General features: G+C 56.9%; 1 protein-coding gene across 1 annotated transcript; it reads left to right on the top strand.

Moving 5' to 3' along the window:
* Positions 1-1,760: 1,760 nt before the first annotated feature.
* RBPMS2 (RNA binding protein, mRNA processing factor 2) lies at positions 1,761-25,581 on the top strand. Its single transcript, XM_071441991.1, has 8 exons — positions 1,761-2,076; positions 13,508-13,585; positions 14,207-14,245; positions 14,737-14,799; positions 15,595-15,745; positions 16,311-16,459; positions 24,864-24,933; positions 25,173-25,581. The coding sequence occupies exons 1-7, from the start codon at positions 2,017-2,019 to the stop codon at positions 24,924-24,926; spliced, it is 603 nt and encodes a 200-aa protein (XP_071298092.1). The 5' UTR covers positions 1,761-2,016; the 3' UTR covers positions 24,927-24,933; positions 25,173-25,581.
* The last annotated feature ends 318 nt before the right edge of the window (positions 25,582-25,899 follow it).

Here is a 25,899-nt window from a genome sequence, read left to right on the forward strand (position 1 = left end):
ACAAAGCCTTGAAAAAAGAAGTGGTCACTTTGCCACTGTGTGAGGGCTCCATACACAAACCCTCTGTGCTGCATGCAAACTGCTGCTGCTGCTGCCAAAAGCCAGAACCTAGAAAGCAGGGGAACATAAAGCTGATGCTCCCAGGAGGATGTTTCATCCCCTCCAGTACACCTCCTAGTTCCTGTGATGGAATTACTTGGCCCCACATGCACTTGGCTGTGGGCACCATCTCAGTGATGGTGTTTCCTGTATTGCCTTTCTGGTGCCAGACTCAGAGTGCTGTGGGTTGTGCTGGACTTTGCTTGTGCATGGGGATGGCTGAATTGGGGTTACATTTTCACAGGGTGCATCTCTGTAGCCAGGTGGCAAATGGAGTCAGAGGCTGGGGCGTGAACAGGGTAGTGGACCCAGGTGTGGTGGGAACTCAGCTGTGGTTACCCCCAGCAAGGCTCACACCTCTTCACAGCATTCACATGAGCAAAACCAACCTGAGTTCCTGCTGGAATGACACTGTCACTCAGAGCCAGGCATGGACTCAGTTTGACTTTGAAGCAACATTCAGTGCCACGGGGACAGCACAGGTGTCTCCAGCCAGGCCACTGGAGGACAGGGAACACACTTGGCTTTTGCAGTGCAGGGGGGCTGTGGGACCCCCAGGGCAGGACAGGGATGATGTTTCCCCTCTTTCACCTGGCCTTGGTGCTGGGGAAGCAGCATGGGCTGGGAACAAGAAATGTTGGTTAAGATAACAGGGCTCAGATCCCTGGACATCTCTTACTCGGCAGGGTGAGCCAAGCTCTTGGGGTTTTACACTTGTACCTCACATAGGACCAAGCTGAGGGCTGCAGTATGGAGGAATGTTTATGTGTTCCACTTTCTGCTCATGTTATCCAACCGCAGGCTGTGCTTTAGGATGTGGCCAGCTGGGGACCCATGTGGGCAGGGAGAAAGGGAAAAAGATGGATAATGAGGGTGCTGGGCCCTGGCTCAGGTTGCCCAGAAAAGCTGTGGTTGCCCCATCCCTGGAAATGTCTGGGGATGGGACTTGGAGCAACCAAATGTCTGGCCAGGTTGGATGGGACTTGGAGCAACCACGGCAGGGGGGCTGAATGATATGAAATTTAAGGTCCCTTCCCGCCCACACCACGCACAGATTCCATGATTCTGTGCCTCAACCCTGCTCCTCCTCCCAGGCCCAAGAACAGGGCTTTGCACACAGGGATGTCCGTGAGGATGGTTGTGGGGCTGCCCTGGCAGGAGGAACCAGGCTGCTGTCCCCAGGGGACAGGGGATGCTGTCGGGGCAGATTTGGGGTGCTCTCCTGAGGCTCAGAGCCGCTGTCCTGGAGTTGCAGGATCCCGTGCTGAGCTCCCAGGGCTGCTGTTCTTGGGGCTCGGGGCTCTCATCGGGGGTCCCAAGGATGCCGTCCCGGGGCTCTCGGATCCCCGCCGGGCTAAGCCACATCTCCCCGCCTCGGGGATACGCGGAGAGAACGGCAAAGCCCCGCCGCGAGATCAGAGCCCGGCGGGCCCTTTAAGAAAGTCGAAACCCGAAAGTTCATCAAAGTTGACAAAGTTTTTCGTGGAAAGGAGGGGAAGAAAATAATTAAAATAACTCGAGCCCAACAACAAAAAAAAACCTCCCCGCGGTCCCGGAGGGCCGGGCCGGGCCGGGATTGGCGGCGGCGGCGGCCGGGGGCGGCCCCGGGCGGGGCAGGCGGGCGGGTCCCGGCCCCGCTGCTCGGTGCGCGGTGGCGGCACCGGGAGCGGCGGCTCGGGCTGGGGCTGGGGCGCGTCGGCCCCGCAGCTGCGGCTCGTTGCGCTCCGCTCGGCCCCGCTCCGCCCGGCCCGGCCCTTAACAGCGGCGCCGTCCCGGGCCGCCGTATGTGAGCCGGGAGGGCAGCGCCGCACCGCCCCACACCGCCCCCGCCACCAGCACCGCACCGGCACCGGCACCCGGCTCGGCCCCGCGGAACTCCGGAGCAGCCGGCACCACCCCCCGCCCCAGCACCCCACCATGAGCAACCTCAACAAGGACACCGAGCACACCAACGGCGGCGGCACCGTCGAGGAGGAGGTGGGCGCCGGGGAACTGCGAGCGGCGCTGGGACACCGGAGCGGCCGAGGGGACGGGGACGGGGCTGGGGCTGGGTCGCGACGGCGGCGGGACCAGGGACGGGCCGGCGGGGGTGGAACGCCGGGGTGTCGGGGGACGGCGGGTGGAGCGCAGCGTCGTCGGGGAACCGGGGCTGGGGTACTGGGGATGGAGCAGGGCGGTATCGGGAACCGCGGAGGCGGCACCGGGGCGTCGGGGAAGCCGGGAAGGAGCGCAGCGCCTCTTTTGGGGAATAGAGGAGCCGGTGTCAGGGCTGGACCCCCGGGTCGTCGAGGAGCCGGAGCCCAGATGCCGGGAGTGCTGCGGGCTGGGAAGCTGGGGCCAGGCTGTGGGAGCCAGAGTACGGAGGTGTTGGCGAGCTGGTGCTGGAGTCCCCGGGCCGCCCCGAGGAGGGGCTGGGGCCGGGCAGGGCGAGTGCCGTGCTCAGCCCGGTGTCCCTGTAGCCCTGTGGGGCAGAGGGCTGGCAGGTCCCTGCTCCAACCAGCGCAGCCGGCGCCCGTGGGCACGGTGTCCTATTGCCACGTCCCCGTAGCTGGAGGGCTCCTGGATCCAGCACCGTTCTGCCCGTGTGGGTTGCAAGGGAGACACTTGGACAATAGCGGAGGAGCCCCTGCCCTGCTCCGTGTGTGCTGGCAGCCTGGCTGGGGCTGTAGGACTGAGCTGACCTGCTGGCAGCCCCTTCCCCCAGATACCACTGTAAGCCACAGCCTGGATGCTGCTGGATTCAGGGCTAGGAAGGCTAGTGAGGGTCAGTTGTCTGTAGCCACATGCCAGAGCTTGCAGCCCTCCACATTTGCGCTTTGGCTGTTGGAGCCATTGGCTGATGCCATCACTGCACCCCTGGAGCAGGTATTGCCATAGTGGGTTACTAGCTGCCCTCCATCTTGGAGAGGGCTCTGGAAAATGCCTGGCCTTGGAAGTGTTTTGCTGCAGTCCTCGGCGCCTGGCCCTCAGCACCGGGGAGGTGCTCAGTCCCCTCCCCTCGCCGTCCTCCGTGCGCTCTCGCCGCCGCAACATGGCGCCTGGCTTGCTCCACCACCCACCGGGCAGCGCGGCCCGGCACGCCAGCTGACTTGGGGCAATCGCATCCCCTGGGCTCCAGCCCCAGCCAGGGGGACCCGAGTAATGGCCTGGAATGGATTGGCAGGTGGTGGCTGGAGCGATGCTGTCTGCAGCGTGGAGCAGGGCATAGGTGATGCGCTGAGGCAATGGGATGTGGATGCTGCGGGTGGCGCGTCCCAGTGTCACCGGGTGGGCTGAGAGCCTGAGCACCTGGGGCCCTGTGCCACACCTGGGGCCCTGTGCCGCTCCTGCTGGAGGGAGGTTTGGTACCTGGGGGTTTCACAGGCTGTGCATGAGCACTCAGAAGATTCTATGCAGCTCCTTGATCCAGTTATTGACTGGTGTGCGAAGGTCCCTGAGGTTGGTGCCACTTGGTGTATCCCATCCCAGTGGTGTTGCTCTAGCTGGGCTGGTGCCTCACAGGTGGTCAGGTGAGCTCCTGGTGCTGGGCAAGAGCCAGTCTGCTCCCCACTGCCGGGTGGTTGTTTGGCAAAGTGGGTGCTGGAGCGTTTCAGGAAATCTTCACCCTCTGGAGAGGCTGGTCCTCCCAGGAGTGGAGCTTGATGGCTGGAAAACTGAGTTAAAGATGGCATCCCTGGGGAGTGTGCAGGGGTTGGACAGAAGGGGCTCCTGCTCTCTGCTGTGCAGCCTCCAGGAGCGTGCGGGGAGGGGCTCGGTCTGTCCGCCCTGTTGGATGGTCTGTGTCCTCGCTGGGTGTGTCTGTCCTCCTGCACCCAGGGCTGCAGCAAAAGACCTGCCACCTGGGTCAGGCTGGGACTGCTGGGGGGTTAATGTCCCTGTCCCTGGTGGGATTGCTGTTGGAAAGTCCTTTCTCCACCAGAATCCAACAGACATAACGCTGTGGGTGGTGAGCACAGTTTGGGCTCCATGGTGGCTACCCTGAGCCTACTCTGAATGCTTGTTTTTCCAGTACCTCCTGGCTGACCAGGAGCTGTTCCTCACTGCAGAGGCTAGTGGAGGCATAAGGAGTGACCTTGTATTCAGGATTCCAGCACGGCCCGGGGGCCCAAATTCTTGCCCAGAAGCTCCCCTTGATACAGAGCGATAAATACATTCGGTGCAAAGTGGAATCCTTCAGTCCCAACATATGCAGGAGGGTGTGCTGGAATATTTTCCCACACTGCATGGATAACACTGCCAGATCCTGGCGCTGTGGACACTCCTCCACCCCCCACTCCCCCCCACCATTCACCTCCTTCACTGCCTCCCCAGGCGCTCACAGAAGGGCGCCGTGTGCCCCAGATACAGCGGGGCGAAGCTCCCAAATTCAGCCTTTCCCTTTATCTTATCTGTGAGCCCCTGGATCTCGCAGCCGCCGCTTCCTGGCTGGTGACATGCGGAGGACAGGAATGCCTCTCGCTCCTCTCGAGGTCGTTAACGGGAATGTTAAACAAACAGGGCCTAATGTCAGTCCCTGCTGTTCCTCACCAGACACCTCCCCAAACGCGATCCCTCCCCACTTGCTGCTATCTTCTGTTTAATTTTCCAGGCAGACCAGCCACCGATCTGTGTGGCTGCATCTCTCCTGGCAGTCCTGAAGGGTAGTGTGGGACAGGCCTAGGTGCTGCACTCCCACCCCTGTGGCAGGCAGAGCTTTTTCCAGCAGCTGGAGGAGCTCTCATGCTTCCCATGGACACTGGGTGTTGTGTCCATGGCTGCATAGCAATAAAACCCAGTGTGTTCACCCTGCTCTCCGGAGTGCCTGGTGCAGACATGTTGGAAATTAGTTCTTGCTCTCCTGGGAAGTCAGCAGGAAGTTGTAGGTCTACCACGAGCAGGATGGATCTGGAGCTGGCTGCATAGATGCTCAAACTGGCAGTTGGAGTCTGTGGTTATCCTGTGTGTCCTCTGGCTGGTCTGAAGGGCCTGTTTGCAGCTCCATGGCTGCTGCTCTTGAGGTAGAGCTTGGGGATCCCAGACTGCTGAAGGTGGGAAGTGTTAAATGTGAGGTGTGCTGGGAGAGCCCAGGTGAGGACCTGGCTAAGCTCTGCCAGAGAGGGTCATCTTAGGAAGAAATAATTCCACGTGGCTGGGTGAGGTCCTGGCACAGGCTGCCCAGAGAAGCTGTGGCTGCCCCGTCCCTGGAAGTGTTCAAGGCCAAACTGGATGGGACTTGCAGCCACCTGGTCTAGTGGAAGGTGTCCCTGCCCATGCAGGGGGTGGAACAGGATGGTCTTTAAGGTCCCTTTTAAACCAAATAATTATGTAATTCTGTGATCTTCCCTGTTGGTCCATGAAAGGCTGTGGGTTAGAAAACTCTCTGTTGGAGAGGCAGAAGACTCTTGGCTTGCAGACAATCTCCTCAGTAGCAAGTCCTATGTCCCTTTTTCCTTAGCTGCTGCACTCCAGGGCTGCTGGAACTGCCTGGGAATGCTGCTGGTGAGTGGGCTGTGTTATGTGCTGGATGTCTGTAGCACTTCATGGACTGGTGCCAGGCATCTCTTGACTTCTGTAATCTCTGCTTGAGTGGACCTAGATACCTCGTGCATGTGTGGATTCCAGCTCTGCAGCTGCAAACCAATAAGGTTAGTGTGAGCTCTGGAGTCAAATGTCTCCTCTGATGCTGCTCTTCACTGTGAGGAGCATGAAGCTGTAGTAGTTACAGTCACTGCTCGCTAATCCTCTTGCACTTGGCCTGGCTGAGGCAGGACGGTGCCTCAGAGCTGTTTGCATGCATCCTAAAAGCCCCCTAAGTGTTAGATGCAGCTTTCTGTCAGTGACAGATTGTTGGCTGAGCAGACACCCTGGAGTCACCATGCACACAGGGGTTCTGGGAACTGATGTGTTCCCAGACATCCTCTTGGTCTTGGGTTGAGCACTGAGTTGCTCTGACAGGAGGAGGGATGTGGGAATGTCCGCATTATCTCCTTGTGTCCTGTGAATACCCTCTGAAGGAGCTTCCTTCTCCTTTCTCACTCTTTCAAATCTAAATTTCTTAGATGTGAGTCTGAGTGTTGACATCCCAATTCAACTAGTCCCTGTGATGGGGTAATTTCTTTCTCCTGCCACCTGGGCTATTAAATGAGACCCAGCTTCAGAATGAGTCTTCCTGAGGAGCTGCTGAGCAGGACTTTCCCTCCATAGCCTCAGAATTAATGGATTTTTGGTGGTGCCTGTGGAAGTTAGGAAGGGCCAAACTCAATGGTTCCCTTTCTAGGTCTCTGCTTTGCCCTCACCAAAGTAGGAAGGATGCCCTTTGAGGTGTCTGGGAAGTAGCTAAGAGTAGTTCAGGCTTTGTTGTCTTTCCTCATAGCTCTGCTTGAGGATCTGGCACTGTAGGAATTCAAGACTCTTGCTGGAACTAATGTGGAAGGTTGTGGAGTGAAAGATCCTGGAGACTTTGCTGGTCTTGGCCATGCCAAGTCCTGGAGACTTTGCTGCTTTGTGGGTCACAAAGCAACACTGCTGCCTATTGTGGAGCTCTGCCTGAAATAAAGGCTTCAGCTTGAAGCTTCACTGTGGCATGACTGTAGAAGTGAGGTGATTATACCTCACTACAAGACTCAGCATCTTCCTGCACCTTGTGGGATAGTGGAAACCAAGTTCCCCCTGTGTCTGGTCCTGTGAAAGGACCTAATGAGGGGCAGGGCAGTGGGGCACAGCTCCAACACTGGAGCTGCTGAACCTGGCCCATACTGAGTGTGATCCTGAGCCAGGCAGCACATCTGATGAGGGAGTAGTGGCACCAGGTGACCCTGCCCTTGGCATGGCAGAAGTGGGTGCTACAGGCTTGGCAAGGATGCTCTGGGTCCTGGTGTGCTGGGGTAGATGGAAACCTGAGGGTCCAGTGGGTGGCCTTACCCTTGTGGAGGTCCTCCAGCCCCACTGCACAGCCCAGGAGAAGCTGTGGAAATGTTTGGGTGCTGCAGGTGGTGTGTGGTTCTTGCATTGCTGTGGGCTGCATCTGTGGGTCAGAAGCTGTTGGCCTGGGGATGTCTGTCCTTCCCATCTACTCCATGGACAGGAGTCCCATGTCTCCCTCAATGTGTAGCTGCCCTGGGTCACCTGTAGCAATGGCCTGAAGTGCAACATGGGCCATGGATTGGGAGAGATCAGCCAGAGGGCGTGTTGTGGGTTCGGGTTGGCGCTTTTGCTCCATGTTTTGGCAGCACAGCCCTTCCCTGCTGTCCAGTGGTGCTGTCTTGCTGAGAGCTGGGCTGATGCAGTGTTGGCTTAGTCCTGTGGGTGGTTGTCATCCTCCTGGTGTCCCCAAAGGTCTCTCTGTGTAGGGGTGACACTCCAATAACTGCTGTCCAGAGTGAAGAGCTGCTGGCAGCTTTCAGCTCTCCATCACCTGGGTTTTATGGAGCTCTTGTTTGTTGGGCTGTGGAGGTACCTGACATGCTGCATGGGGCTGGGGCATGGCCATTGGTGTGCTGCCCCAAAGTGTGTTGATTTGAGGAGACATTCCTCTGGATGTGTCCTGGGAGGCATGGCACTGAAGAGTGCCCAGGAATCATCATGTGGTGGGTGGGGCAGATACAGATGTACTCAATGAAGGATCTGAGGTGAGAATGTTTCTGGTGAGGGTCCTGCTTCCAGACCCATGTCTCCTGCCAGTCTCTACCCTGGGGAGGAGCCTGTTTCACCCCTGTCTCCTGCCTGGGTGTGGGCAGGAAAAGCTGGGCCATAGCAGGTAAAGTCCATGGCTCCAGCTGATGGTGACAGGTGTCTGCAGGTCCCCAAGACCAGAGTTGCAGGTGAGGGTGTCTGGAGCCCAGGGCTCAGTGTGATGGCTGGGTATGGCCAGCATGGATGTGAGTGTCCTTCAGCACGTTGGCTGTGGCACTGGTGCCTGTCCCCTCTGGCCTAGTGGACCTCTTGGCAAGGTGAAAGGTGATGAAGGCAACCTGAGGGTGCTCAGCCAGCCCCTCCCTGTGCTGGGGAGCTGCCCTGTTGGACAGTAATGTCTTGGGGATTGTGGGGCTGACCTTTCCAAATGTTTCATCAGCTCTGAGCCCCTGTTGAGGTCCAAACCCATCTGGGTGCTGCTCTTTTTGTGAGAGGCTGCAGAGACAGAGGTGATGGGACTTGATAGCAGGAGCAGGCATCCATGGCAAAGCCACACCAGCAGAGCTTCCTCTGCCAGGGCCAAGGTCTATTCTTGGGTGCTGTCCTGTTTTGCCTGGATTTATCAGCTGCCATGTGCTTCCTGCTCTCCCAGAGTGGGGCTGGTGCCTCTCCTGCTTCCCCCTTGTCAGTGTCTTCCTCCTCCCGTGACCACAGGGGTGGCTGAGCCCTGCTGACATCCCCTGCCTGACGTGGGGGAAGAGCAGTGCTGGGGAGAGGCTGCTCTGCCTATGAGCAGTGTGGGACACCACAGCCTTGGGGACAAAATGCTGGTGCACTTGGGCTGGCTTGTGGTCAGCCCTCTTCCCTCTGGGCGGGGGAGACGTTGGTCCTCGTGTGCCTTTTGTGCAAAAGGCTGTTTTTGGAGGGAAATGCCTGAAGCTGCTGGGGGGGGTTCAGGGCCCTCTTTCCCCTCCGGGGATGGGTGAGCATCTTCCCAGTTCCTGGGGGGCTCTGGGCATCCGGGCTGGAGCGGCTCCTGATCCTGCCCGAGGAAACCGGAGCTCTGCAAGCGCAGCAGCCCCCGGCTCTTGCCACCTCCCTTCTGGCTGGTGGAGGGGAAACTGAGGCATGGAGCAGTGAAGTAGCCAGTTGCAAGCCCTTTCTCCCGGGATTCCTGCTCCGTGCTGTGGAGGCTGCCCTGCTTGCCTACCGGGCTGTCCCTCGCACACACCACACATCCCTCTCTCCCAGTTTTCTCCTCCTTTGCGGTTCCTGGGGCTGTGCTGAGGACCAAAACAGCTCCAGGTTGCAATGGCAGGACTCTGCAGCCCCGGGGCCGTGTGTGAGACACCGAGGGGAGGATCCTGTCCCATTTTTCAGCTCCGCCAGTGGGCTCCGTGTGTTCCCCTCCCCTCAGCCCTGTTGTGCAAGCTCCCGTGCCTTATAAGTCCCGGCTCCGGGGGCAGCGCAGCCTCGCCGCATTCCAGCGCTCTCGCGTCAAGTGGCCCTGGCTGCATCACAGCCACCAGGACTGGGCTCTGTGTCCCCCTCTGGCCTCGCTGGTCACCCCCGATGGCAGGCAGGCACCCCACTGGGGAAAGCTGTGCTCCATATCCCTGTGGTCCGTGTCCCTGAGCTCCTGGCACCACGGAGTGGGAAGTGCCTTTGGGATGCTGTGGCAAAGCTTTGTCCCTGTCCTCGGTAGGGTGGCATGGGGCTGGTGGCATAGGAAGAAGGCTCAGTGTCTGTTAGTTCACAACAATATATCTATTGGTGTGAGCTAGTGGGAAATGACTCGTTTCTAGGAAAAACTGGTGTGAGACTGGAGTGGCTTCCTGGAGAGGGGTAATGTCCAATGGCACAATGTGGGGGAGGCATTAGAGCACATTCCTGCTGTACCTGTGCTCAGGTGTCTCTGAGCCTCTGCTGTGCTGCAGGTGCTGCAAGTATGGATCCAGGACCAGGCCAGTTCTGGGGGCTGGAGTAGCCCAAGCTGTGCCGTGGGTGCTGTAGTTAAAGGACTGATCTCTCCAGGGAGGAGGGTTGGCCTTGCTGGCTCCAGGAGGGGGATTTGGAGCAATGTTCTAACAAAAACCCCCAATCACTGCGCCCTCAGGGTACCTTTGCCCTTGCATCAAACACTTCTGACATTACTCAACCCTTTTGGGGCTGCAGGGCAGCTCAGAACTCTCTTTTGAGAGCTCTTACTCCAAAGCAGCTGTGGCCAGGAGCTGTGGGAGCTGTGCTGCTCTCCTGGCAGCGCTGGGGCTGTGGCAGCACAGGGCAGGTGCTGCTGCTTGGCTCCTTTACAGCCTTGGTGTGAAGCTCCTGGCTGTGCTGGCCCAAGGTTGTGTCTCTTTGGGGAGATGCAGCTGTGCAAGGACTGACACTGACAACTCGAGGGCTGAATGGTTTGTCCTGTCCCTCCTCCCCCTGGGTGGGAAGCTGTGCTGGGGTCCTCCCTCTCTGAGATGGCCTGGATGGTCTTGTCCCTCCTGGCATGAATCCTGTTTTCCATGGCTCTCCTCCATCTCTATCAGGTGTTTGGACTGGGGACATCCCCAGAGGGGCAGGGATGGGGAAGGGGCAATGTTTTCTGCAGGGCCTGCAGCAGTGTGACCCTACTGGGCTATCCCAGGTGAGAGCTGTTCCCTGTCCTGCTTCCCCCATGCCCATGTGTCCAGTTCAGATCCCTGGCTGGGATGTGGCTGCTCTCACCTGGCATCAGAGCCTAAGAATGAGCAAAAGAACATGGCATTCCTGGACATCTGCTCCTGCTGCATGTCTGCACATGTAGTTTGGCCCAGGCAGTTCCTGATCCAGCCCTGGATGGACATTTTTGGTGGTGTTTTTGTTTGGTTTGTGGTTTTTGTCCTGTGCCTTTTCCAGATGCACTGTGGGGAGGCTGGATTTGGTGTTTGCTGGCAGGGACTTGAAGTAGGGCATGTTTTAGCAGAAGTTATCCTGTTGTGGCATGTTGAGTGTAAGGGCTGGATGCCTGGATTTGTCAGCCCTGGGTGGTACCATGGGGCTCTCAAAGCCTGCAGGACTTGGGCTGACTGGAGAGTCCCAGTTTGGTTAATCCACTGCAAGATGCTTGTCTAGACCCCATTGCCCTCATCTACAGCTTCCTCTCTTTTGGGAGCAGGGGAAGAGGCTGGGCCAGGTTGCCCACAGTGCACAAGAGGCTCAGACTGGTGACCTGCCTCCTGCTTTTCTCCTGTGGGGTAACCTAAATCTCCTTTGCTCACTCTGTCCCTTGAAAATATTGCTCAGGTCTCTCACCAGCCTCACCCTCCCTTCACTGAATAACTTGGTCTCCCTCTTTCCTTACCCTTCTCTAGATCACTTATGGATGTGCTGAATTGTTGAGATAAAGCCAACTGCTTGGTCTTGTTGCTTCCAGCAAGCCATTCTGAGCGGGGGCTTCCTTAGTTTGTCTTGAGACCCTCTTTGGAGAGGTTGGCTGGTGGCATTTGGAATTGCCCAGGCGTTGGAGCAATGGTAGCCCTTGCTGGGTGCTGTGGCTTGGCTTTCCAATGCCTTTTCAGTGCTGTGGAGGTGACAAACAGGACTTGGAGGCCAAGGGAAACTTCTGGTCAGCGAGAGGAGATTTCTTGCTCCTGTCCTTGGCAGCAACTTATGGGGCTGGCACTGGGAGCCTGTTACCTCTGACAAAGAGCTTTCCTGGGCACCTGCCTTGCTGTGTTCAGGCTGATGTGAGGGCTCCAGCTCTGGCTCCCCCTTCCCTGAGCCACCAGGCATCTTCCCTCCAGTCACGCCTGTCGCAAGGAGTTACCGAGTGCCGCATCACGGGGCCATTTAGAGACCCAACAGGGATGTGGATTTCTGTCTGCTCGGAAGAAAAATCCATTCTGGGGGCTGAGCGCACTTGGATCCTGAAATATTGAAAAGGGACAATGCTTTCACATGGCTGAGGCACATGTGTGCCACCACACTCTGCAGTCCTCCCCTGCAAGAGATGGCTGTGGGTCTTTTGGGAACGCTCTGTGGAGCTCATGCTCAAGTGCAAGCGTTGAGGTTTTTGAGGCAGGCAGCAAGCCAGGGAACAATGGCATTGTCCCCTCTGTCCAGGCATGGGGTGGCCTTGGAGTGGTGCCTTAAAGCACCAGATGTAGGGTGGGATGGTGGGGAGCCTGTCAGACTGAGCCTGAGCTTGGAAAGTGTTCCTGAATGCTCCACATGGCATCCTGCTTCCCAAGGCAGGGCAAAGCAAGAGTGTGTGGTAGAGGCATCCATGTTGAAGGGCCAGGGGATGGGAAGGGTGCTCTGGTTCTGCTCCTGAGCTGTGCTGGGCCAGAGAAGGCTCCTCACACTTGACTAGTGGGGGACAGTGGCAGCCCTTAGTCCCAGCATGCACAGGAGAGCAGGAGCACCCCAAGCCTTTCACAGTCACTGTTCATCCTAGGGGGCTTTACCCTGGGAATGGCATTTTTCTGCCTTGGCAGGACTGTCCTGGGCACAAGAGCTCAAGGAGGTGAGCTTTCATCTGTAAGTAAGAGAAACCTCCCTGTGTGGTGGAGTCTCTATCTGGCTGCCCCCAAAGAATTACAGAGGCAGGGGCTCCTGTGTTTCCAGGTCTGCCTCCAGCCCAGGAGCAGGGCAAGCACATTCTTGGTAAAAGTGGTTTTGGATACAGCCCACTCTGCCTGGAGAAGGGGAAATGGCTGAGCAAAACAAAAAAAGGAGCAGAGCCCTTCTGCAAACATAATGGGGTCACTGTGCTGGAAGCAGGCCAGGAGATGAGCTCTGGTTTGGGGCTCCTGCTCCTTGTTCATAATGACAGGTGAATGTCTTCATGACTTTGGTTGTGCATAACTTCTCTTTCCAGCTCTGTGCTGATTTAAAAAAGCCTCTGCACTTCCATCAAGCTGCTTCCTATGGGAATAGTGCCAGGCAGTGTGCAGGGAGAAGGTGCTCATGGGGAGTCTGACTGTTGAGCAGAGTTCTCCCAGGCCATGAGCCTTCAGCACTTTCTCTTCCTGGTTATTCAAGTGAACTATTATCTATAACTTTAATGGATTATCTATTGAAATCCTCCCCTGGCACTGTGTTTTTTGCTTTGACATGAGTGTGTTTGGACTTGGTCCATGACTTGAACAGCCTGGGAAGAGCAGATGGCTACAGGGGTTTGACCCAGCACAGCTGGTCTTGGCTGGGCACAGCAGAATAACTGCTCTGAGAGTGGGTATGGGAGCACTCCTGAAGGCTCTGAGGTGTGCTGGGGAAGGAGTGGGATAGACCCAAAAATCTTCCTGCAGTCATGTTCTGGGACTGTTGCAGAAGTTGAAAGGGGCGGTGAGGTGTTTCTCAAAATTGAGGGCTGCCTTTGAATTGGTGATGGAATTAAAGTGCCAGGGTAGGTTGAAGAGAGGAGATCCAGTATGTGATCTGTAGAAAGATTTGGAGAGAACTGGGGTTTGTACTGGTCCATTTGGACCTTTGGGATGCGTCAGACTTGGTTCTTGTGGCAGTGTGTGGTCCTTGCCAGTTTAGCCATCAAGGTCCTGTCAGGCTGTGGGGCTGGTGTCCATGCCTTCATCAACCCAGGCCACGGTGCCAGGGCCTGAGGTTTTGTAAGGACATCAATCCTTTGAGGTGGAGGTCAAAGAGCTGGGTGTGTTTTATCCTGGACAACACTCCCTAATGCAGGGAAGGGTTAGTGGACCTTTGATGCAAGGTGTGCTGTTCTTAGTGCACTTCTGGGCTGTGCTCTGTGCTGCTGCTCGGGCAGCAAACCTCTCCTGTCAGTACAGCTGCTCGGCCTCTCCCCTAGGTACGGACGCTGTTTGTCAGTGGCCTTCCTGTGGATATCAAACCCAGAGAGCTCTACCTTCTCTTCCGGCCATTCAAGGTAAGGAGTCTTCAGATCTGGTTTTTGGAGGGAAAGATGCTGCTTTGTGGAGGACCTGGCACCAAAGGTCTGTCAGGGGAAGTAGGGATGACATGGGAACCTGAAGCCAGCACAGGATCCCATGACTTGTGCTCAACTGGGAACCTCCAGCTGGAGCCTGCCATTGGAGTTGTGCTGCCTCTAAGCTTGATGAAACCTGCTTGGTCAGCCCTGCTGCTCAGCTGGACCAGCCCTTCCTTGAGGATGTGTCCTCATCCCCCAGACTCTCCAGGCTGTCTCAGGGCAAGTGGGGTTCCCTTCCCTGCACTCCTCTAGCACAGGGAGGGTGCTCTGCTTCCTCTAGGCACTAGCCAGGGCAGGGTGCTCATCTTTGTAGCTGGATGAAGATCTAGAAAATTGAATTCTTCCCCAAAGGGCCAGGATGGAAGAGCTAAAATACCTCCTCTGTTCCCAGTCTTCTCTCCTGGTGGAAAAGAAGTGTTAGTGTCCCTGTTTCTACTGTGGCCCCTGCCCTGTGGAGGGCTTGGTGCTGCAGGAACTCCTGGAGCTGTCGTGTTGTGTCTTGGTTGCAGCGTGGCCTCCTCAGGAGCCTGACACTCACTTGTTTCTTCTCTCCTGCAGGGTTATGAGGGGTCACTGATCAAGCTGACTTCAAAGCAGGTACCTCCTTCCAGCCTGGGTATTTTTGGCTTTTGCTATCAAACTGGACATGCCAGGAGGGGAGAGGGGACAGATCCCATTCCACTGTGTAAAGCACTGTCTGGGCCAGCAGCAGCCACACTGAGGGGTTCTACATTCCAGCATGTTCTGAATGTCTCCATGTCTCCTCCTGCTGCCCTGGGTGAGCCCTGAGGCTTCAGCCCCAAACCTTGTGCTGCCATCAGCCTTCCTCTCTCCCATGCTGATCAAGGCAGGGGTAGCCATGCTGGGAGCTTGGCAGGGTGAACAGTGTCCCCACACATGAGAACACCAAAACATTTGTGGTGGGAGCAGATCAGAGCAGGAATCTTGAGCCAATGCCCCAAGCTCTGCTTGAAGCCCCTCTGCAGCTTAGGATGGTTTCTTCTGCTGTTGTCTAGGACAGAGGGGTGGTAAGGCAGCCTGAGGAGCTGGAAGAGTCTTCCAAACTGAAATGGTGTTGTTTCTTTTAGCCAGTGGGTTTTGTGACCTTCGACAGCCGGGCTGGCGCTGAAGCAGCCAAGAACGCCTTGAATGTGAGTACCCAAAGTGCTGGGGGGCTGCAGGGGCTGGGGCCATGGGCCTTGCTGGACCCAGAGTGAGGGCAGAAACAGGCAGGGCATTTACCAGCTGTGCCCTGGACTGTGGAAGTGAAATGGTCCTGCAGCATCCCAGCAGGGAGGCAGGAGAGCTGTTCAAGGCTGACATCAGCTTGGGCAAATGGAAGCAAGCTGTCTCTATGTAGTTTTTGACCACTGCAAGACAGCTCTGAGGGTGTGGAGACCTGCTGTGACTCAAGAAAATATCTTGAGGATGGTCAGTGTGGAAAAGACACCCAAAATGATCCCCATCCTGAAGGATTGTTGGTGGGATCTGGTCAGCAAGATGTGGTTCTGCTGTGCTGTAGACCTTGCCTTGGGCTTGCTAGTGCCTCTGCTTAGGCTGGCAGAAGGTGTAGATAGGAACTCCCACACAGATGGGATTATTCCAACTCCAGTATAGACCCCAGCTTCAGCAGACAGACCTTTCTTGAACCATGTTGATATCCATCCCTGCTGTAGTGGTTGGTGAACTGCACATAAGGAGCAGAACTGTGTCCCTCATGTTGGAAACAAGTGCTTCTGGGTCTAACGTTAGTCCTGGCCAGCTAAGAGTAAAAATAAAAGCACGTGGGAGCTTGAGCGTTGCAGTGAGGTGACAAAAATCTGGGCATGTGACTGCAGAGTGGTGGCCTTGGTTCCTCAGTTGGCCTTTGCTCCATGAGTAACCACAGCCCGTGCTTGGGCTGGAGCTTCACCTCTGAGAAGCCCCTGTGCTCTCTCCTGTGACAGGGCATCCGCTTCGACCCCGAGAACCCGCAGACCTTGCGGTTAGAGTTCGCTAAAGCCAACACAAAGATGGCCAAGAGCAAGCTGATGGCCACACCGAACCCCACCAACATCCACCCTGCCCTGGGTGCACATTTCATTGCACGGGACCCCTGTGAGTATGCTGGGAGGGGCTTGGGGGTCATGGCTCCAACTCTGAGAATGGAAAGGAGCCCAGACCCACCTGTGCTCTGCCTGGAATCTGCCAGGGCAGGGAGGCCAGCAGGGTGCTGGAGCCACAGGAGCGTCACAGGCATCTGGGCAGCACAGAACTGTTGAGACATGAAAGTTGCATTTGGTAGCTCAAGTGATACTATAAATCTTTTAAAGCATCCCTAAATGTGAAGCATAAAGGATGAGTGCTGTGCTATTCACCCTCTAAGTAGCCTGGTGGGCTGAGTAGCCCTGCTGAGGCTTATGGGGTGACCTGTAATGTCAGGGGGCTTTGAGCCCCCTGTCCTGCATCCTGTGGCTGCTGTGTGGACCAGTGTCCAAAGCCCACGTGGGGCTGTAATGCAACACATCCCTGGGTTCTCCTGTCGAGGCTGGGAGGCTGGAGGAGCAGCTGATCAAGATGGCAGCGCAAACTTTAGCCTGGGGTGGGTAATCCAGAGCCTGTCCCCGGAGCAGGCTGTTGGGGCCAGTCCTGGGACTCTGTCCCTTGTCTCCTCCTCCTGTAGATGACCTGACTGGAGCGGCTCTCATCCCAGCGTCCCCGGAGGCGTGGGCTCCCTACCCGCTGTACACCACGGAGCTGACCCCTGCCATTCCCCACGCCGCCTTCACGTACCCGGCAGCGGCTGCCGCGGCCGCCGCTCTTCACGCTCAGGTGAGTCGCTCCCCGCTCCCGAGCCGGGGCTGGCCCCTCCTGTGTCCCCGCCACGGGGCTCCATCCCCGCGGCCTCCGCTCGGCCGCCCAGACCCTGCCCTCTGCACCTCGGCTCCGCTGCAGGGCAGCCCGAGCAGGGCTCTGTGCAGCCCAGAGCAGGCAGGGCTGGCTGAGGATTTCTGACCCTGCAGGGGCAGGCGGGTGGGAGGAAGTCAGGGCTCCATTTCTGGCTGGTCTTGTTGCCCCCCATGGCCAGAGAACTCCACTGAGGGACTGCAGGGAGGAAATGCTTCCTGCACATGACATAGCTATGAAATGTCATCCCAAGTCACAGCAAAAGCAGCAGAGGGGCTCAGCCTAATGACTCGCCTACTTCCAAAGCTGGAGGAGGGTGTCCTGCAGGAGATAAGTGACTAGGGCCTTGCCAGAGTGAGGAGTTGTGATGGAGCAGGGTGTTAGCTACCCTCAGTACAGGCCAGTGAGGAGAGTCATGCCATGCATGAGCCCCTGGAAGTGCAGATGGTGGTGCAAGCAGCTGCCTGGTGTCCCCAGGTCTGACAGCTGAGAATGTAGAGATGCCTGAACTGGTCTGACAGATGCTTTAATGTACAGAGACCACATAAACCTTGAAACCATCAACATGCAAAGGGAAAGTCAAAACAGAGTAGCAGTGTCCTAATTCCAAGTTGAGGTGCTTGGTTTGAAACACTTGTCCAGGAGAAGCTGAAGCCCTGTCCCTCCCTGCTCAGTGTGACCAGCCAGCTGTGCTCTGCCTGCTTCTGTGTCTGCTCCCGTTGTGGTGCCATGGGAGACTGGGGCAGTGGGACTGAGCACTGGGGCTTAACCTCTGCTCTCTGCCCTGCCAGGTAGGGTGTTGACTCCTACTCTTCCCTGCTTAAGTGGAGAGCAGGAGGAGCTGTGTCCTCTCACCTTGCTGTCCTGGCTGGCAGTGAGCTGTGTTGGCCCTTGGGCATCCTGTTGCTTCCTGCAAGCTTTGTGATGGTAACTGCCCAGCTTCAAGCCAAGCTTGCTTCCCAAATGCCATGTGGGGTGGATGCAGACTCCTGTCCTCTGTCCTGCCCCTCTCACACCTGCAGATCTCTCCTTCTGCCCTTCTACAGGTGAGCTGTTGTTGGGCTGAAGCTCCAGGGGGGTAGGGAGAAGTACATTGGGGTTCAGGACAGGACCAGGAAGAGCACTGGAATGTTCTTCCAAGGACCTCCAGAGCCAAGCTGCTTCTTCACTGGGAAGGTTATGCTTGCTGGTGTTTTCCAGAAGTTGGTGGTGGTGCCCACAACTACAGGGCTGTGCTGTGCTCCTCAGTGGCCCAGGAGAGAAGTGTCTTCCTGCCCCTTGTGTGTGTAGGGTGGTGGTCAAGGCTGAATTGTCCCTGGAAGGGAGGACCAGGAAAAATCAACCCCTCTGGCCTGGCTGAGCTGGTTGAGGGAGGTGAAACTTTCACTGCAGTTTCTTCCAGGATGGTCACTGGTGACTGCATAGGGACCCTGAGTGTGAGGCTTAGACACCCAAACTTTACGGTGCAAAGTTGGGGAGAAAAGTCCACTTTTCTGGAGGGTATTAAGGAGGCCCCCAGCTACATCTTTTCCTTCTGGGGTCTTAGTTCCTGCCCTCCAGCTAGTGAGCTGCTGGTTTCTAAAGAGGTCATCTGGCCTCATCCTAAGACCTGAGGAGCTCCCTGTGTAGGTAGAGCTCCCTGCCCAAGGGGGTCCGTGGGTGGTGATGGGCTCCAAGCCTTAGGGAGTGCAGCCCCTCCAGGCTGTGCCTGGACCCAGCTCTTTTCCAAAGAAGCTGCTGGGCAGTCCCAGCTGCTCCTGGCTGTGCTGAGCCAGTGCTGACCCTGCAGGGGCATGTCCTGGCACAGGATATGTTACCAATAAAATTTAGTGGGGTTAAACATTACTTGTGCTGGCAGCTCTGGGCTGGAGCCCTGTCCCTTGCAGAGCTGAGGGTGGAGCACAACAGGGAGATGACTTTTGCTCACAAACTGGGCTAAAAGCTGTGCCCTTAGTCCCGTGTGCTGAGCCCTCTGCCCTCACTGGGAGGGGCTGGCTCACTCATGTGGTGGGCTTATGGGTTATTCCCCAGAACAGTCACAGTTCTTCCTCCTGCTGGACTGGTGTTGGCTGGAGGGCATCCATGGGGAGGGCCAGAGCTGTAGCAGCTCCACAGTGATCAGCCTTGAGGCAGGCAAGAAGTTGGAGGATGTAGCTAAACCAAGATCTTGTCACAAGAGATTTAAACCTGAAGGGCTCATCTTCTTGCAGAGCTGAGTTCAGCAACGGGGAGAGGAGGTGGCCTGGCCTGGCCTCCTGAAGAGCTGCCCAGAGGGCTGGCAGGAGGGATGAGGGGCAGGAGGTGGTGAGAGGCTGGCCTGGCCTCGGGAACCCTTGGTAAGCCACTCCCAGCGATGGCTGCTGCTCCTGGCTCGTCCTTGCCTTGGCACTGCTCCAGGCAGGCACCAGGCGGCTGCAGCTGGGACTGTAGCCTGACCCTGCCCCACCGGGGACTCCGCTGACTTTAAGATTGTCCCATCTGCCTTCCCTCCCTCCCACCCTCTCTCAAATCCCTCCTTTGATGTCCCTAGTGAACTCCAGCCATGATGCCAGCGCAGGCTAGCCCCGAAGCTCAGAGCTGTCCCTGGAGATGGGACGCCCTAGTGATGCCTTATTGCAGCTAGTGGAGTGGCTGTACCACAGCTCCATTCCTAGAAGTGTTAAGCATGATGGCAGCCACGTCTGGAAAGACTGGTAAGGTAACCATCTCTCCTCCAAGGTGCACTGTGGGATTTGCAAGCTTCTGCCCATCTCTGTAGCCCGTATCTCCTTGGCAACCCAGTGCATGGGCCTCACGCTACCCACCCACCAGAGCCTGGGGAATGAGATGCCAGGCCTTCTTTCTAACCCACATCTCCAACTTGGCAGCACATGACATGGCGCACACAGCATGGCACCATCTTACATCAGCTCCTCCAGCTGAGCCAGGCTCGGCCAGGCCCTGCCCTGGGAGGGGAGCAGCCCGGTTGGGCTGGGGCAGACACCACCCTGCCACTCAGCCTGAAAGAAACCTGGTTTCTCCCCAACCTTGACCCCTTCAAGGGCAACCAGAAATACACCTTGACCTCACTCCTGGCACACGGTGGGGGAGGTGAGTGACGTGGTAGTTGATAGCACACGACTAAATTTTAGTGGGCACCGTAGACAACAGCACTTGCCGGTCACTTTGTTCCAGAATCGCCCACCGGGACAGACCCTGCCCTGATCGTGGGTCTAATCTCACTGCTTTCCTCTCTGGTAATGGAAATGGAGCCAGTTCCTACCTGGAGCTTGGCTTCTCTCTTGCAAGCTGAAATCACAGGCAGGACCCAGGCTGTGTGAGCTGTAATGAGGGAATCAGCAGCCTTGGGAGAGAGGGGTGTGTGGTGTAGGAGATTGGGAGCTTGGGAAGAGGGAAGGGCCTGGGACTGGTTGCCAGGGGGATGGTTGATGTTTGACTGAAGGAAATGAGCCCTGGTTCACTTCTCCAGCAGTGGTTCTGAGCAGACCTTTTCCTCTCTCTGTGGAACTGATGATAAGAAAAGAAGCCACCAAAGATGAAGGCCCAGGTCTGCCTTTGCCCTTAGAAAACTGTGAGGTGCAAAGATGTGCAGAGTTATAATTTCCCCTCCTGGGAAGATGGGAAGAGCTTGACACAGGCATAGAGACAATGACACAGCTTGTCTGGTTCTGCTTGGTCCTGGTAGACAGAGCTGTCCATTGCTGGTAGGAGGGACTTGGGCTGCGCTGTGTCTCTGAGGTGGAGCCACTGGTTTGGGGTGCCCCTAAACCAGGCTGTGAGTGGGCAGCAGGGGATGCCAGGGCAATCCATGCTTCTAGAACTCTTTTTCAGAGATGCTTCCAGCTGTGGCAGCACCCATGGGGGCAGGACTCTGCTCTGGGCAGGACTTGCTGTGGGAAGCAGGTTGGATGCAGGACTGGCCCATAAAAACATGGCCATGTGGTGTTGCTGGGGACACAGCTGATGTGTTGGGTGCCTGGAGTCCCTGGTAGGTGTTTCCAAGGCAGTCAGGCAGCTCAAGGCCTGAGGGCACAGAGATGCCAGTCCTTTTTGGGAGGGGGCTGCCCAAGGTTCCCTTGAAGCATCTCCTTGAGGAGATGGCAGAGGTGAGTCTCTGGTTCTGGGACCTGTCCAAGTGAGTGGTGGGTGGAGGGAGCAGTCTTGGATCATGGCTGTGTGGCTGTGCAAGAGCCTGGAAGGACCTTGGGACTTCCTGGTGCTGGGTTGAGGCTGATGCCATTGATGAAAGCAGAGGTTGGTCCCAACCCCCTTTCCTTTGCAGGGAAAAGCTGACAGACCCACCCTAGACTGGAGACAGGATGAATTTTCTGTCCCTAATAACTCGTTGCCTGTTGGTGCTGTCCTGTAGGGACTTCCCAGGAATATTTCTCTCTGGGCCAGCTCCATGCTTCCCAGAGATGTGAAGCCTCCTGTTCAAGATGTTCATGGTTGTGGCAACTTTCTAAACTCCAGTGACAGTGGTGGCATAGCTGGCCAAGCAGCTCCCAGCCAGCAGCTCCCTCCTAGCCAGGGAAAAGCAGGCAGGAGATGCTCTGGGCATGCTCCAAGCAGAGGATGCTCTGAGCAGCTGTCCTGGCTAAGTGGTGGTGAAAGGGACTGCTGGGCCATCAGAAGAGACTTGTGGCCAACAGTGGCTCTCCCTGGTTGGCTCAATCCAAAAAAAGGCAACACAACTTGCTGTAAAAAAGGGAAATGCTTCCTTGCTGCAGTCTCAGAGAGGGGTGTGTCTCCCTGAGCCATAGGAGTGCAAGGTGTTGGACTGACGGATGGATGCACACCTGTTAAAATGTTCCTGAGAGGATGGATCAGTGCCTGCCTTGTGCCAGGTGCTCCTTGCCTTGCTGTGGATGGTGAGCTGATCCTCCAGCTCTCCCTCACCAGAGCTCCTTGTGGAGATGCACGGGCTGGATCCCACTGCATCTGGAGTTCAGGAGTTCCTGGTGCTGGGCTGAGCTGCTCTGGTCCCACACCTCATTGTGCCCCACCCCAGCCCCTGAGGGGCCCTCCAGCAGGTGCCAGGGTGCAGTGCCCGCTCTGGGGTGGGTGTGTGTCCAGCACACACCAGTGGGTGAGGTGCTGCCATCCTTGCCTGCCTGGTCACACTCCATGGGCTGTGTCCAGATGGAGCAGAGCAGCTCTCCCTGCTCGTGGGGGCTGCCCAGGGCTCACACCTGTGCTGCTGCTGCCAGCTGCTCCTGGCTTGCCAGGCTGAGCATCTCAGTAGCACCAGTGAGGGTTTGCTCTGCTCTTCAGCAGCTTGGCAGGGAGATGCAGCTCTTGGATGTGTTGGTTGGATCCTACCAGCTCCCAGGAGCAGAGGGAATCATCCCTGGAGACCATTCCAGCTGTAGAGATAGGTCAGAGCTCTGAGATGCTGGGGCTGGCTGCAGACCTAGAGGTAACTTAGGAGGAAAGGCAGGTCCTCCAAGCCAAAGGTGCTCTGAGGAGGGACCTGTGTGTTTGGTCCTTGTTTCCCCTCTTCTGAAGGATTTGCCCTCCCTGGGGATGGTGGACAGTTGGATACTTAAATTCTGAGGGCATGGGAGAGACAAAGGAGGTTTTGACAAGGAGAGTGAGGCTCTGATGGGCCGTTTCTCTGCCCCATTTATGATTTCATTGTGACTTTTAAAAGGCAGCTGCTGGTGTTGTTCTGCAGAAAGGGAGAGGTTCCTGGCCTCTGGGAGGTGACAGGCAGAGGCACACATTTCTCCTCTCCAGCTGTTTCTGGGACAGATGTTGAAGGCAGCAGCATGAGGCTGCAGCAGTTGGCCAGCAGTGGCTGCCTCATCCCTGTGAGCAGGAGATGTGTTGGTGGTGTGACCAGACTCCTTTCCAATTGTGAGCTAATGCCTCTCCAGAAACAACAATGTCCCTTCCAGTAAAAGCCTCTCTTGCTGTGCTCTCCTCACCCAGTGCTGAGCATCTCCATTAGTTCTCAGCTTCCTCCTTGATGGATGTAGTATTTGGAGGGGTGTGAAGAGAAAACTGCCTACAGAGTGTCCTCTTGGCTATCTGCTCTGATCCACAGCTTCCAGTGTTTTCTGCTGGCTTTGGGAACCTCCCTCCTACTGAGTTCCTGCCTCATCCCTTCAAGCCCTTAATCTTTCTGTAGGCTGAAAGGCCTGGCAGGTCATTCCCAGCATGTCAGAGCCTTGGATTGTACCCAGGATTGTCACATCTGTATCAGCTCCTGCAGGGCTCCAGGCTGAACCCTCTGAATGCAGGGCTGGCCTGTGGGGCCACGGTGGGTCAGGCTGGCTGGGTTTGGTGTGTGAGCATTGCAGACCTGCAGGGGGAAGGCAAGGAGGGCTGGTCCACTGCACTGATGGTTTATTAGCTATGAACTACCAGCTAATTAGCTCAGAGCAGAGCTACAGTGCGTGTTTGAAGAGCAAACCAGGACTTCTGTTCAAAGTGGAGGTGATGAGGCTCTGCAGGGGGGGCAGAAGGTGCCTCTGAGGCAGGATGGAGGGCACCAGGCTGGGCTGGCTGTGCATGGCCTGGCTGTGCTGCTTCCCCAGCCTGCGTGGGGCAGAGGCAGCTCTCAGGGTTAAGCTCTTGCAGCCTTGTGAAGGAAGGGGGAGTTTCCTGCTGGGCAGGAGGAAACTGCTTCCAGCTGTGGAGGGGAGGGTGTGCAGGGGGAGACACTGGCCAGGGAGGACGGCTGCAGAGATGTGGCTCAGCTGAGCAAGCACCTCCTGGTGACAGGGCACAAGAAACCCCTGTCCTTGCTCTGGCAGCTGCTGTGGTGGCCCTGTAAGGTGTCAGTGATGCTGCTGCCCATGCCAAGCCTTCCTGCACAGTGTGGTGGCCCTGACTGGGCAGCAAAGGTCCCTCTCCCAGGCTAAAGGAGAAATGAAAGGACACTCTGGGTGGCACTTTGGTGCTGGCACCAGGTGGGACCCCTCACTGGGGAGGAGGGTCTCCATGCCCTTGATTGCCATGGCTGGAGTGACTGGGATGCTGTGCCAGGGAGTGAGGTATGGAGCCAGCTGGGAGCTGATTTAGTGGCACCCACTTGCCTTGTGAAGGTGTCTGGCAAGAGTCCAGCAGATGATGGAACCGTGGAATGGTTTGAGTTGGAAGGGACCTTAAACCAATCCCATTCCACCCCCATGCCATGTGCAGGGACATCTTCCACTAGACCAGGTTGTTCAAGTCTTGTTCAGACTGGCTTTGTTCTGAGCTGATGAGGGGCTCCTGTGAGGACAGAGCTTCTGCTGACTGGCAGGGCTCATTTAGGAGCCTTCTCAAGGCCCATAGCTCGTGTGGCTGCAGTTCCTGGCACTGCAGCCCCAATGCCTGTGGGGGGAGAACTTGGCCAGTGCAGAGGTTGTGGCAGTGTGCTGCACGTCCTTGGGAGAGGAGCATCGAGCCAGGCTTGTTTGGGCGAGGGGACAGCTGTGCCAGTATGAATGGGACAAGGGGAGTGGCTCACAGGGGGCTCCAGGGGGTTTTCTGCCACTTTTCTCCCCATCTTAGAACCAAGTCCATCGTTGTGCTGGTTCCCAGAGCCCTGACCGTGCTGAGGCTGTGCTTCTCTCCTGGCAGCTGGGGAGGGAGGAGGGGGGGGTGGCTGCTGTGCTCCAGGAGCAGGACCAAGCTCCAAGCTCCAGTTGCTGCTCCTGCTGCTGGATCTGTGCTCAGTCAAGTGGCATGGGCTTGTCTCCTGCTGCTGTCAGGCTCGGAGCTGCTGATGCAGCCCAGCTGGACACACTGGCCCTGCTGACCAGATGGGATCATGTGGATGTCCCAGGCTGTGGGGCTGGGTGTTGCCAGCTCACTGTGTCTCCTGAGGGGCTGGAAAGTGTCTGTTCAGCTACTGTCCCTTGCTTGTTTGTTTGTTAGGTGCCCATCCAGCCGTTTCCTTGTCAAGGAGCAGGTCTGAGGAATAGATGTGGCAGCGACCACCTGCCTCCAAGGCTTCCAAGGGAAGCCTCCAAGTCTTGCTGGTTTGCAGCTCTTCCAAGTTCTTCCCATGGTGTGGTTTGCCTGGAGCCACTCCTGGTAGCAGAGTTGGGGCTTGGAAAACTCCATGGGCATCTGCTGTAGTAGATGAGCCACTTCTTCCCCCTACATGTCCTGTAGAGGTTGTCTGGTTTTAATGTGTGGTCTTGAGATGCCTCCTTTGGCTGGCTGAGGGTGGAGCTATCCAAGGAGTATTTGGAGCTCACCCTGGAGCCTCCTTTCCCGTGCTGGAGACATTTTTGCTCCGTGGACCTCGCACATGGCTTGAAGGAGCTGAAGGTTTGTGCTCTGGCTGAGGTGATCCTGGATCATGGACCTCTGCCATGGCTTTCTTTTCCAGATGCGCTGGTACCCTCCCTCTGAAGCTACCCAGCAAGGATGGAAGTCTCGTCAGTTTTGTTAGTTCATTAGTAAGTAATTAATTACTCTTGGAGTCAGGTCTTTGTCTTGCTCTTCCTTGGGCTCCTTGGACTCTTGGGGGGAGGTGGGATGGGAGCTTGGGCTCAGCCCCAACACCCACCCAGGGATGTGGTTGGGTTTCCTGGACGGGAGCAGGGAGACCCCCAGGCCCTGGGCTGGGGTGGAGGCTGTGGGGGACCCTCAGGACAGGGGTCCAGCTGGCCCTGCTCACCGTGCTCCTCTCCCACAGTGTCTCTCCTGGGCTTGTGTTCCTCCTCCCTGCCTCTCCACAGAGGGATGTGCCAGGGACGATCGCTCCCCCTCTGGATTTGGTACGTGGCCAGAGGACAACGCGCCCGGCCCCGCCGCGCTGCCCCCGGGGCTGCCAGCCCCCCTTTCCCTGGACTGTGAAAGCATCGTGGCCCCAGCCACGGGCTGTGTGCTGCCTCCATCCATCCCTCCCTCCATCCATCCCTCCCTCCATCCCCAGGACCTCCTCCCTGCCTGAGCTTTGCCATCCGGCTGCACTGAAACCCAGCCGGGGCCAGGTCCTGGGCGTCCCCAGGCTCCCCCTGCCCCGGGGGCAGCTCGGCTGAAGGAATCGAAAGGCAACATGGGTTTTGCATGTTTTCTGGCATGAATTAAAACACTTAACTTGTGTCTGTGTGAGTGTAAGTTTGTTTGTTCTAGCGTTTGTGTAACCGTTAGCAACAGGTCTTGGCCCAACGGATTGATCCATCAAGGTTTTCCTCTTGCTTCGGTGAAGACTTGGCTTTGAGAAATACTAACTGTCCTTGTCTCACCCCTTCTCCCACCTCCACCCTCCTCTCCCCAGGATGACCAGAAAAATTTGAAAAATGCTTTTTTTTTTCTTTTTTTCTTTTTTTTTTTTAAAGTATGATGCACTGGGTTTTTGTTCTCATCCATTCTGCTTGTTTTAAAGTCAGGGTTATTGTATTATTTTTTTCCTTCTTCAA

This window comes from Agelaius tricolor, unplaced genomic scaffold, assembly GCF_023055355.1.
Source record: "Agelaius tricolor isolate 1412-34295 unplaced genomic scaffold, bAgeTri1.0.p SCAF_16, whole genome shotgun sequence".
NCBI classification, from domain to species: Eukaryota; Metazoa; Chordata; class Aves; order Passeriformes; family Icteridae; genus Agelaius; species Agelaius tricolor.

Bases quoted from the DNA above. Each gene is read 5' to 3' on its own strand.
- RBPMS2 (XM_071441991.1), top strand. From the start codon at position 2,017: ATGAGCAACCTCAACAAGGACACCGAGCACACCAACGGCGGCGGCACC. The intron at 2,077-13,507 runs GTGGGCGCCGGG...CCTCTCCCCTAG, and splicing joins GCGGCACCGTCGAGGAGGAG to GTACGGACGCTGTTTGTCAG. The intron at 15,746-16,310 runs GTGAGTATGCTG...CTCCTCCTGTAG, and splicing joins TTTCATTGCACGGGACCCCT to ATGACCTGACTGGAGCGGCT.